The sequence below is a fragment of the Colossoma macropomum genome, unplaced genomic scaffold, assembly GCF_904425465.1.
Source record: "Colossoma macropomum unplaced genomic scaffold, Colossoma_macropomum, whole genome shotgun sequence".
Classification (NCBI taxonomy): Eukaryota; Metazoa; Chordata; class Actinopteri; order Characiformes; family Serrasalmidae; genus Colossoma; species Colossoma macropomum.
The window spans coordinates 28,591,632-28,605,039 of NW_023494796.1; the positions used below are offsets into that span (position 1 = coordinate 28,591,632).

At 43.2% G+C, this 13,408-nt stretch overlaps 1 protein-coding gene across 1 annotated transcript; it reads left to right on the forward strand.

Moving 5' to 3' along the window:
• Window positions 1–5,359: 5,359 nt before the first annotated feature.
• LOC118816836 (translation initiation factor IF-2-like) lies at window positions 5,360–9,907 on the forward strand. The gene is made up of 2 exons (XM_036583430.1): window positions 5,360–5,409; window positions 9,514–9,907. Exons 1-2 carry the CDS (start codon window positions 5,360–5,362, stop codon window positions 9,905–9,907), a joined length of 444 nt encoding a protein of 147 aa, XP_036439323.1.
• Window positions 9,908–13,408: the final 3,501 nt, after the last annotated feature.

A 13,408-nucleotide genomic window follows, 5' to 3' on the forward strand; every position in this document is an offset into this window, starting at 1 on the left:
GCAAAAATCTAGCCTGTTCAACTTTACTTCTGGGAAATTAAACTACTCAACAACTTTCATTAGTGTGTTTTTTTTGTGTGTGTGTGTTCACTTCTCCTCCAGGCTGGCACCACACCAGACTAAAACCCACAACCTCCCACATCTGTGGTCCAAGCTTTTCCCACTAAGCCACCAAGCTTCACACTCCCCAACCTTTCTTTGGGGTGGGGGGGTTTGTCTTGAAGATTCCAAGACACACAGAAAAAAACTCACTTGTGCTCCTAAACATGCATCTTCTCATGACTCAAACTGGACGAAGACCAGGACACAGTTTGAGAAATGTGTGCTGGTAGTCTGTGGTGAACTGGAGTGTTCCTATTAGTTTAACAGGTGGCTGATTCAAAATGTATTGGATGGTTTCTTAAGGGGATCTAAAGGTTTGCTTTCTACTGGAAACCATGAGAAAGTAAAACCACGAGGTTTCGTTGATCCATCTGTGCTGGACTTTGGAAGGAACGGCTTCTTTTTGATCCATTTCTCACAGAACAGAAACATGGTTTGGAACATTTGTCCAGGTAAACACAAGTATGGAACACAGTAAAGAAAAGGTAACTTTTGATTTCCTGACATGGGAACATGGTCATTTCTTGAGTTACCATGAATGAGAAGCCTGAAGCACCAAGATGTGTTTGATCAACGAAGCAGGTTAAACTGCATTAAAAGCTTGTGGTGTGTTCATTGTTTGCTTTAATTAAATGGTGTGAAGCGCTTTTTCTGAACTTGCCTCTTAACACATCTCAGCTCAAAGAATTCAATCTATGAGACGTTATATTATATTATATTGTTATATTTCAGAACTGGTCTTGACGTTGATGTTGAATGCTTTTTAGAGTTGCCACGTTAACTAGAACGCAGCTGTTTTACAGTATAAAACAACTTTTATACAAAATATAACTTTCTTTGAAGTCCTTCTCACATCAAGAGCAAAAAACACAATGAGTGTAGTTTTATTACAAGTGTTTATTGTAAGGCTAAAAGCATTCAGTCCTCACATTTACGGTAAGAACTCCAGAGCTGGAATCATCGCTTCCTTAAGTCATCAAGATGTTCCTAAACATGGGTAGAGGCACAACCTGGGAATCTCAAAGACAAATGTCCAAAAAAAACAAAAAACAAAGGAGCTTCCCTGTAGGGCCTGTGGCTTGCTGGTATAAATGATGTTTCTACAACCAGAAGGTTGTTGGTTCAAGCCTTACTTTTGCATGGCTTCATCAGTACAGATGGCAAAAACAAAGACAAATGTTAAAAAAAAAGACAGCTCCCTGCAGGCCATGTGGCTTGCTGGTATAAATCATGTTTCTTCAACCAGAGGGTTGTTGGTTCAAGCCCCACTTTAGGGCCTTCATTTGCATCTCTTCATCAGTACAGATGGCAAAAACAAAGACAAATGTTAAAAAAAAAGGAGGACACTTGTGAGATCCTGTGGCTCACTGGTAGATGCCCTGCCTCTACAGTCTGGAGGTTATCGGTTCGTATCCCGAGCAGGATCCTCACATCACGGTGGTGGTGAAACACACACACACACACACACACACACAGACAGGGTGAAGGGTGCATGATGTGCGAGGAAGGCCGGAGGGCGCAACCCAAGAACCAGGGGGGAAGGTATACCCGTCTCCCCCCCTGGGGCCCAGGAGAGAGGACAAGAGGGGGTTATGCAGAATTTTGCTGGAAAAAAAAAGTTGCACTTAACCCTTTGGGTATGCAAAAATTCTACCTACTTGGACCCTCATTTTACTTAGCAAGCTAACTAAAACATTGCCCATTTCATTCACCTGCTTGCCTTTCTTCTTTTTTTTCTTCTTCTTCTTCTCTTTTCCTCCCTTTCTCCCCTCTCCCTCCTCCTCAGCTTGAACCCACAACCTCCCACATCTGAAGCCAAGGCTTTTTCCCACTAAGCCACCAAGTTTCACACACAGCAGCCTTTTTTTGGGGGGTTTGTCTTGAAGATTCCAAGACACACACAAAAAATGCATCTTCTCATGACTCAAAGCAGATGAAGACCAAGTTTGAGAAATGTGTGCTGGTAGTCTGTGCTGAACCGAGGTGTTCCTAACGCTTTAACAGGTGGCTGATTGCAAATGCATCCCATGGTTTTCTAACGGGATCTAGACGTGTGCTCTCTGTTGGAAACCAGTCAAACCACAAGTTTTATTTCAGAAAAATGAGCCTAGGTAAACGCAAGTACGGAATACGGTATAGAAAAGCCGTGTGTGGATGAGCTGTGGATTGTCCACGGAGATCATCGCGACGACGACTCGGAGGTGCGGCGACAGGCCTATAGGCCGATACGCCGGCGCCGCTGGCCGTTCGGCGGCCGGATGGCCCGGGGAAAAAAACGGCTCGGGACCGGACGGTTCTGGACTTTATGCTTCTGCGCCTCCTCCTGCTCGGCAGCTGTGAGAACAGACAGTGGCTTGGGTGGGTGGAGTCCTTCGGAGTCCTCCTGGTCTTCCTCAGGCAGCGGCTGGTGTATAAATCCAGGAGGTTTGGGAGTTGGACCCCGGTGATGCGCCGGGCTGTCCGCACCACCCTCCGCAGAGCTTTCCGCTCGATGGCGGTGCAGTTCCCGTACCAGGAGGTGATGGAGCCTGTTAGAATGCCCTCCACAGTACATGTGTACAATGTTCTGAGGATGCGGGGATGCATGCCAAAAGGCGCTGTTGCGCCTTCTTCGCCACCCGTGTGGTGCGTTCGGTCCACGTCAGCTCCTCTGAGATGTAAACACCGAGGGACTCGAAGCTGCTGACCCTCTCTAGAGAGGCTCCGTTGACGGGGGTGGGCTCTTTCTCTCGCTTCCGGCACCAGTGTGTCAGGAAGCTGACCTCCTCTCTGTAGGCCTCCTCGTTGGCCCACAATCGTGGTGTCATCTGCAAATGTGATGATGACATCGGAGCTGTGTCTGGCTGAGCAGACGTGGGTGTACAGGGAATACAAGAGAGGGCTGAGCACCCAGCCCTGAGGAGCTCCGGTGTTAAGGGTCAGCGAGAAGGAGGTGGCGTCGGCCCGTCGGGAAGTTCGGGATCCAGCTGCGCGGAGGACTGTTCGGACCCAGATCCCAAAGGGTCAGAACGTAATCGTCGGCGTCACATCAATAATGGACCGGTCGGCCGATGAAACGTTAACAGATCAGCCGATGAGGTGTCGTGTTAGAAGCATGGTGACTCCAAATGGATGAAAGAAGAATGGCTCCAAAGTCAGGTAGGCTAAACTGACATTATTATGACATGAAACGGTGCCCTCTATTTTGGTAAACGGTGGGAAAACGTAAAGGTACGAGAACAAACCAGAAACAGCTAGTCTTCAGCAAGACCAGATCCGCTTAGAGCTCCGTTTACAAACCTCAGGAGGGCTTAACTGTCAATGTTTTCGACGTTAATGGGGAGAATAGCAACAAAAACACTCTCTAGCAGCTACCACACATGCTAATGATTAGCATTAGCTTCCTAGGCAGCTTTCGGCACTTTGTAAACACTTCACAAAGGTGCCAATTGTAAAATGTCATCGGTGCCGTTCTAGTTTCCGTCCTGGTGCTCTTCCTGCTCTGTAATAGTGACCATAGTGACTTTCTCCTCACCTGAGCGCTAGTTTAAAACTGTTGGAGAGAGACCGCGAGATCCCCACAGTGCACTTTGCTCAGAAAGAGAAAACAGAAATCAGAGATGAACTCCTGATCTGCAGCGGAAGCATTCACCCGTCCACTTTTCTCTCTCTGGGGAGTTTAGTTAACCACAAATATCTTGTTTTAGTGCTGTGGTTATCGCGTTGGTGTTCCAGATAAAGAGGAGTTCAGTCTTCCAAACTAGAACTGATCCACAGTCAGAGCTCCACCTGAGGGCTGTGTACGCTAAGCCAAACTCGAGCCTGAAAATCTGGGCAGCACCAAACCCCACCACACTGGGAAGAAACCGGGGCAAACTGGGCGGGCCCAAATTTGTATTTTAGTTTTCTTCAAAACCGCCACTATTTCAGCACTTGCACTCAAATTGATGGTAACTTGTGGTGATTTTCTAACGTGGTAATATGGTAATATGTTAATTTACTGAGTTACCATGAACAAGAAGTCTAGTCCACCAAGCTAAGTTTGAGCGATCAAGAAGGCTTTGGTCTTGGTGGTATTTTCACATTGTCTCATATGACGTTTTGCGTGTTTAATAGCTGAAATTCCTATCAGAACTCTCTTTTATTTAGCTGAGATTTAGAAACCTGCAAGTAAAAAAAAAAAAAACACAAAGTTTTTTAACTTGCACAGACATGTTTGCAGTGTTTATGTAGTTTAGTACTGGTCTTTACATTGATGGTAAGTGCTTTTAAGGCACCACACTAATTACAACCCAGGTGTTGCTGATCTTTTAAAACATAAATATCTTTGTTTAAGAAATCTGTTGTCCACAAACAAAAAAACATACTAAATAAAACTAAAAACAACAAATTTTTAATGTTTCTAGTTGCTTCTAAGCTATAATCATTTTGTGACTACTCTTCACGTTTATGGTAAGAGCTGATAAACTGCCATAAACATGAGACTTTGAACATCATCTACAACACGAGGCTTTGAATATTATGTGAATCATGGCCCATAATCTTAAAAAGTCCATATCATGAAAAACAAAAAATGCAAAAAAATTTTTTTTGATGTAGTATGTAAACACTGATGATTTTTAATTTGTACCATGTTCATATATGGAAAATAACACTGGGCGGCGATGGTGAACACCGGTGTTTATATGTAGGTACCATCAAATGCACAGGTGAGCACTACATTTCACACAGCTTTTATTCACCATCAGTTTAGAACAGAGATCTTGTAGAGAGGAGAATTACCACTCTGTAATGTCTTCTGGGTTTCTCAAACACTAGAGGGCGCTCCAGAGCGAGTCCAAAATGAATGTGTTAAGATGGGGCATTTGAGCAAAATCATAGTTTATAAATACTTAAAATTTTTAATATAAAATATACATTCATTTCCTGAACACTGCTCTGTGGTTCCTAAACAGGAGTAGATGCTCAGTCTGGGAATCTCAAAGACAAATATCCAAAACACACACAGCAGTAGCCCCCTGTAAGTTGTGTCGCACACTAGTATAAATCACATGTCTCTAAGCAGAGGGTTGTTGGTTCAAATCCTGCTAGGAGTCATTTATCTTGTGTCCTTCTGTGGTGAAGATGAGAAACACAAAGACAAATGTCATACAAAAAAAACACAACAAACAAGCCGGTAGCCTCAATGCCACCCCGGTTAGGAGGTTATTAGTTCAAATCCTGATCAGGATCCTAAGGTCACGGTGGTGGTGAAACACACACACAAGGTGAAGGGTGCATGAGGTGTGAGGAAGGCCGGAGGGCGATGCCTAAGAACCAGGGCCGAAGGTATACCTGTCTTCCCCCCTGGGGCCCAGGAGAGAGGACAAGAGGGGGTTATGCAGAATTTTGCTGGGAAAAAATGTGGACTTAACCCTTTGTGTATGCAAAAATCTAACCTGTTCGACTTTACTTCTGGGAACTGAAGCTACTCAACAACTTTCACTAGTGTTTTTTTTTGTGTTCACTTCTCCTCCAGGCTGGCACCACACCAGACTTAAACCCACAACCTCCCACATCTGTGGTCCAAGCTTTTCCCACTAAGCCACCAAGTTTCACTCCCTAATCTTTTTTTGGAGGTTTGTCTTAAAGATTCCAAGATACACCGAAAAAAACTCCCTTATGCTCCTAAACATGCATCTTCTCATGACTCAAATTGGACGAAGACCAGAACACAGTTTGTGAAATGTGTGCTGGTAGTCTGGGGTGAACTGGAGTGTTCCTGTGGGTTTAACACGTGGCTGATTCTAAATGTATTTGATGGCTTCTTAAGGGGATCTAAAGGTTTGCTCTCTATTGGAAACCATGAGAAAGTAAAACCATAAGGTTTCATTAATCCATCTGTGCTGGACTTCTTCTGCTTTTTGATCCATTTCTCACAGAACAGAAACATGGTTTGGAACATTTGTCCAGGTAAACACAAGTATGGAACACAGTAAAGAAAAGCTGTTTAATTTATAAAAACAAACAAAGGTCAAAGGATTTGAGAGGCTTGTTCGCTTATACAGATTCACTTAGTCAACATATAAATTCATCTGTTTCAATGATTAAAGTTAGTATTTTAAACCTTTACTAAATGTGTTGTCTTACTCCAGCCCTCCGTCTGCTGCTTCTGGTAGTTGACTGATCTGGACTGGTCAGTCAGGAACGTCTATTGGTCAAACGAGTGTACTGCAAAATAAAGTCACCCTTTGGTGCTCTCTAGTGGTGAAACTAGTGCATGACAAAATCAAATCCTCCTCTGGCGCCATCTAGCGGTCAAACTAGTGTATTTCAGATTAAAATCCCCTCTGGCGCTCCTGCTTTCCTCACAGGAGCTGTTGGTCCGGGCCTGTTTTTAGAGGGGCTCCGTTTCTGTGCGGCAGGTGCGACTTGTTACCAGTTCTCAATGGCAGGCGCCATTTCCGGAAGGCGGAGTTGCCACTTCCTGCTGCCAGATACTTTTGGAGTTTTTGTAAAACAAAAGTCACAATAAATTAATCTATTTAGATTCTGACTTTTTGATTGAACTCAATTACGAGAGCAACGTTTATTTGAGCAACATTTTCAATATTAATTTTATGTCTCAAAGTCTTTAAAACTGCACAGTGTTTACACCATGATAACTGTTTACATTAATAATGGACCAATCAGCCAATGAATTGGTAACTGATCAGCCAATGAGGTGTGGTGTTCGAAGGACAGTGACTCTAAATGAAGAGCGGCTTCACAGTCAGGTAGGCTGATCAGACATTATTATGAAATGATGCTGTTATTTTAGTGAACAGTGTGAAAATGTAAAGGTACAAGAACAAAACAGAAGCAAGACCAGATCAGCTCAGAGCTCCGTTTACAAACCTCAGGAGGGCTTAACTGTTAATGTTTTCACTGTTAAAGAGGAGAATAGTAACAAAAACACTCTCTAGCTGCTAGCACACATGCTAATAATGTTAGCATCAGCTTCCTACATCACCTTTGTGAAGTGTTTACAAAGTGCTAATTGTAGAAATATCGATGGTGCCGTTCTAGTTTCCGTTCTGGTGCTCTTAGTGCTCTGTAATAGTGATCATAGTGACTTTCTCCTCACCTGAGCGATAGTTTCTGACTGTTGGAGAGAGACTGTGAGATCCACACAGAGCACTTTGCTCAGAAAGAGAAAACAGAGAAATCAGAGATAAACTCCTGATCTGCAGTGGAAACATTCAGATCACCTAAACTCACCCACTTTTCTCTCTTTAGGGAGTTTAGTTAACCACAAATATCTTTTTAAGAACCATGGTTCTCATGTTGGTATTCTAGATAAGGAGAATAGGAGTTCCATCCTCCAAACTAGAACTGATCCACAGTCAGAGCTCTACCTGGGGGGGCTGTGTAAGCTAAGCTAAGCTCACTTCAGCAGAGGGAGATCTTAGAATTTAAACTCAGCAGCGTCTCTTAAATCTAAAAGCCTTAATTAGTAATGAACTTCACCTGCTGCTGGTGATGAGGAGGGACAGTGTAGAACTGCGCCATCTGCTGGTGACGAGGAGGGACAGTGCAGAACTGCGCCATCTGCTGGTGATGAGGAGAGAAAGTGCAGAACTGCGCCATCTGCTGGTGATGAGGAGGGACAGTGTAGAACTGCGCCATCTGCTGGTGACGAGGAGGGACAGTGTAGAACTGCGCCATCTGCTGGTGACGAGGAGGAAAAGTGCAGAACTGCACCATTTGCTGGCGGCCTTCAAAACGTTTTTGACCGCTTTTCTGTTTTTATATGATCAACTCGACACGCTCATTAATGTTAAGCAGCGCCCTCTAGCAGACACAGCCAATTGAAGAGATTAGAAGTTTACAAGTTATTTTAAACTTTGCAATAATTCTGGTAACAAAAAGATAAACTATGCACAATTAAAGAAAACAATTTTCTAAATGAGTTTTTAAAAGTATTTCCTGTTACGCTGTATTTTATAGCTGAAATACTTCAACAGTACAATTGAAATAAAATATGTTTAGTTGCATTTATAATAATGTGTTTATGGTAGTGAGTGAGGGAGTGACATTAGCACAACTTTTGGACAGTGAAATCAAACGTCCACTCTCTGTGCAGCCCTTCATTAAACAGACCCACAGCAGAGTTAGCAAGGCAGCTAGCTGTAAGTGTTTATCCCCAAAGCCAGTAACTGATAATCTGAGTCTTAACTGATCACTGCTTATGTTAGGTCTTTCACCAGATTACAGTGAATTAAATATAACACTGTTCAGTTCCTCTTTTGGACCATTCACCATTTTCTGATGCGTTTTTAGATATTTAAAATGTACTAAAATCCACAGCTCTGATCCATAGTGACTCAGGAAATCTGAAAAACTCAGCAGAGAGAAAAATAATTGAACTTTGTCTCATCATAGACTGTAATATTTGCTGGTTGGATAGTTTAAAATCTCAGCTGTTGTTGGGTTTGACTGGTTTTGAGCAGCTCTGCATTTCTTTATGGTACTAATGTAGTGTGTTGGATGGTACTAGTTTTTGGAGCGCTACTGTTTCCTCTCCTTGTTCTGGCCTGATGTTAACCTGGGAGGTATTTCACAAAGCAGGATAAGCAGAGAACTGTTAGGTTGATAATTTGGGCCAAAACAAAAACAAGCAATTTTACTGTTTGACTCTGATTTGCTTACGTTATCCAGTTTACTGAGAAATCCTGCTTTAAAATACCCCCTGGTTAGAGAACGCTTATGTTTAGGAGTTTACATATGTGCTGTTTGAATCTCTAAAGATCTCCATTTATTGTTTGATTTGACTGGTTTTGAGCAGCTCTGCTTTTCTTTATGGTACTAATGTAGCCTGGTGTGTTGGATGGTGTCAGTTTTTGGAGGACGGCTCTTTGTCCTGTTTGTTCTGTCCTGATGTTTATCTGGTTAAGATGTTTGATAAGTTTCATTGTTTTCATCCTCTTTAACAGTTAAAGCTGTGATGTTAGCAAGAAACTGGGTTCTGGGCTGGATTTGAGCTTCTGGATCTTCATTCCATCCTGAAAAGTTCCTGGTTCTTCTGCTGCTTCAGAGAACAAGTGCAGTGTAGAAGATGTGTGAAGGATCATTTCACTGGACTTCCAGCATTGCAAATACCCTTCCCACAATGCAGCACAATGCAAATCTCCTTAACTTCCTCATCCTCCATGGAAGTTTTGCATAAATTTGCATATTAATGAGCAGCCAGCCAATCGGAGAGTTAAAAATGAGAGAATTAAAATGATTCTTTATAAAGCTTGTGATGTGAACGGTCTTCTCGAAGACGGTGAAGACGAAAAAAAGCTTGAAATATAAGACATTTCTACCACGATTGAGAAGCCTAGTGCCATAGAATAAGTATGAGCATCGCAACGAAAGATTCCTGTTGAAAGTTTTTCAAAAAAGTGATTGATGTTGAACCCATACAAGCCACGGCACTCCCCGCAGGCCAGAGGGAGGCCGTGACGTCCTCCGCCACGCCGCTCCCCGGAGGCCCGAGGGAGGCCGTGACGTCCTCCGCCACGCCGCTCCCCGGAGGCCCGAGGGAGGCCGTGACGTCCTCCGCCACGCCGCTCCCCGCAGGCCCGAGGGAGGCCGTGACGTGCTCCGCCACGCCGCTCCCCGCAGGCCCGAGGGAGGCCGTGACGTGCTCCGCCACGCCGCTCCCCGCAGGCCCGAGGGAGGCCGTGACCTCGTCCGCCACGCCGCTCCCCGCAGGCCCGAGGGAGGCCGTGACCTCGTCCGCCACGCCGCTCCGCGCAGGCCAGAGGGAGGCCGTGACCTCGTCCGCCACGCCGCTCCCCGCAGGCCAGGGAGGCCGTGACGTCCTCCGCCACGCCGCTCCCCGCAGGCCCCAGGGAGGCCGTGACGTGCTCTGCCACGCCGCTTCCCGCAGGCCCCAGGGAGGCCGTGACCTCGTCCGCCACGCCGCTCCCCTCAGGGCAAAGGAGCGTCTCATTCTCCCTAAGGCCCGGAGCACCTGTGATGCTCTCTGGCCCCACCCATTGTGGGTGGAGAATGAGGCAGGATAAATTTGGGCCGGCCCACTTGCCCCTCCCCCCCCCAAATAAAGCTGGTATGTCTACCCAAATTTTCAAGCCTGAAAATCTGGGCAGCACCAAACCCCACCTCACCAGGCAGAGATTGGGGCAAGCTGGGCGGGCCCAAATTTGTTTTTAACTTTTTCTTCAAAACGGCCACTATTTCAACACTTGTTCTCAAATTGATGGTAACTTTCTAACATGGTAATATGGTAATATGCTAATTTAATATGCTAATTTGAGTTACCATCAACAAGAAGTCTAGTCTACCAAGCTAAGTTTGAGCTACGAACAAGGTTGTATTTTGGTCGTTAATAAAGAGTTTTCATGTCGCAAGGTTTTTTTTTTTGTTCAACCCCTGTTGCTCTTGTCTAAAAAATGTTATTGATTTTGTTTTTAAGCAGATTGTTAAAACACTGCATGTAAAAGAAAATCAAAGTGTTTTGAAATGCACAGATGTTTGCAGTGTTTATGTAATTTAGTACTGGTCTTTACATTGATGGTAAGCGTTTTCACAACACCCCACTAATTACAGTCCAGGTGTGGCTGATATTTCAAAATATACAACTTATTTGCCTCTAAAAATTGCTGTTTCATGATCACTGAAAAAAAAAAAGTTCTTTAAACACAAAACAAAATTAAAAACAGCAAATGTTTAGCGTTGCTTTTTACTTCTAAGCTATGATCATTTTGTGACTACTCTTCACGTTTATGGTAAGAGCTTATAAACTGCCATAAACATGAGACTTTGAATATCATCTACAACATGAGGCTTTGAATATTATGTTAATCATGGCCTTAAAAAGTCCATATCATGAAAAAAATGCCATTTAAAAAAATTAATTTGATGTAATATGTAAACACTGGTGATTTTTAATTTGTACTGCATTCATATATGGAAAATAACACTGGGGGGCGATGGTGAGCACCAGTGTTTATATGTAGGTACCATCAAATGCACAGGTGAGCACTACATTTCACACAGCTTTTATTCAGCATCAGTTTAGAACAGAGATCTTGTAGAGAGAATTACCACTCTGTAAAGTCTTCTGGGTTTCTCAAACACTAGAGGGCGCTCTGGAGCGAGTCCAAAATGAATGTGTTAAGATGGAGCATTTGAGCAAAATCATAGTTTGTAAATACTTAAACATTTTTAATATAAAAAATACATTAATTTCCTGAACACTGCTCTGTGGGTCCTAAACAGGAGTAGATGCTCAGCCTGGGAATCTCAAAGATAAATATCCAAAACAAAGCAGCACTGCTCTGCAGGTTGTGTGGCTCGCTGACATAACTCATGCGTCTGCAAACAGAGGGTTGTTGGTTTAAGTCTTGCAAGAAGAGGAGTCCTTGGTTTTGTGTCCTTCCATGGTGAAGAAGAGAAACACAAAGACAAATGTTAAAAAAAAACAAAAAACAAGCCGTGAGATCCTGTAGCTCACTGGTAGACACCATGCTGCCACAGTTAGGAGGTTATCGGTTCAAATCCTGATCAGGAAGGGCACGCATGGTGTGAGGAAGGAATACCTGTTTTTCCCCCCTGGGGCCCAGGAGCAAGGAAAAGATGGGGTTATGCAGATTTGTGCCAAATGAGATGAAGACCAGAACATAGTTTGGGAAATGTGTGCTGGTAGTCTGTGGTGAACTGGACAAAACAAAACAAAAGACTGACCGAACAGCCTTCATAACCCCAGAACTTACGGCCAACCACGACAAGTTAACTTGATTGCTTTTGTAGTGATTCATCATTACTGCTTATCATCTCATGACAGCAGTGACTCCCAGCTGGCAGTAATCAGAGGTATTTTCCACTCTTTACTGTGTTTAGGTTTCCAGTTTTACACAGGGTGACACAGAACCCTGAGCGTGTGGTCCATCAACCAACATGACAAATATATAGCAGGTCTTTTTTGGTTTTGTTCAAAATGGCTTTTGGCTTATATGTCGTACACTCAATCATACCTGCCTGTCTGGACTGTCCCCCTGGAAAACACACTGTTTTTGTAGGTTATTGAGCCGAATGCTGGAAACTATGCATGAGGTTTTTGTCAGATTTTACCGGTAATTTCAAATTTCAAAAAACTGAAGGGACATTTTTCCTTCATCTCTATGTGTTGCAAGTTGGTTTAGAGTAAAAACACAGACTGCCTGGGAGACCAGACTGGAAATCACTGATATTTTATTCTGTGATCACCACGGTTTCCTCCCAGTTTGCATAAAGCAACTGAACTTTAAAATTCTTGAATTTATCTCTATAACTTCAGTCTTTCCTTATCTACTCTTAAACCTTGGTCGTAGCATTTTATCATTATTGTTATTATTTTGCCACATATGTTCAACATTACTTACACATTTTTGGTAAATATGTAGTTTTTACAAGTAATAAACACTTGGAACTTACTTTGCAAGTTTAATATATAAGTGCAGTTTAGTTTTTCAGCTTTTAATGCTAGGAAGTTACTTGGTTACGGCAAGTACTACCAACCTGCTACAGGAAATACAGGCCTATGTGGTTACATGTACGTCACAAAGGTGTAAAAATTGCAGAGTACCTTTATTCAGCAATTCATTCCATATTACTTGTTGTGTTCTCTGTAATATGATGGAAACTGGACTGTAAATTGTACATAGTATTTACACAGGAACTTACAGAAATCCAGAGAGGCCATGAGGCAGGTCTAATTTTCTGGATTGTCATCTTAAGGTAAGTTAATTATCTTGTTATCTCAAAATAACAAAAGTTGTTATCTTGAGATGACGAGTAAGTTAAGATAATGAACTTGTTATCCCAAGATACCAATCCAGTAGGAACGACCCGTTTCTGGTATTTGTGGAATATACAGCCTACTTAGTGTTCATAACCAAACACAATGTTCATCACTGTAACCCTTTTCCTCTCACGCAGCTCCCTAGCAAGGCCCTGCGCTGTGAACTCATGGAAAGAAAGGAACCAGCGAGTGCAAAACTGTGGTGATTCAGCTGGTGGCGCTGTTTTATTAGCAGACTTCTCTTGGTTTGGTCACAACAGGGAGCAGTTTCCATCCTCACAAAACAAAACAGCACTGTGTTAAACAAGCTCAGAATGAGTTGCACAGCTACTACTAGAGTCTCTCTGATTTACAGACTGTCTTTGCACTAAACAACATGTCCAGAACTGAAATTCACCATAAACAGAAAAAGCTTAGGAAATATTTTAACTCCTACACATTTGAGTAACTAACATTTTAAGAAATAAATGCTTAAACTGCACTTTTTAGACATAACTGACACTGCATAAAGTAGAG

Coding starts and splice junctions, on each gene's coding strand:
- LOC118816836 (XM_036583430.1), top strand. CDS start 5,360: ATGAGGTGTGAGGAAGGCCGGAGGGCGATGCCTAAGAACCAGGGCCGA. Junction 5,410..9,513: donor CCTAAGAACCAGGGCCGAAG/GTATACCTGTCT, acceptor AACCCATACAAG/CCACGGCACTCCCCGCAGGC.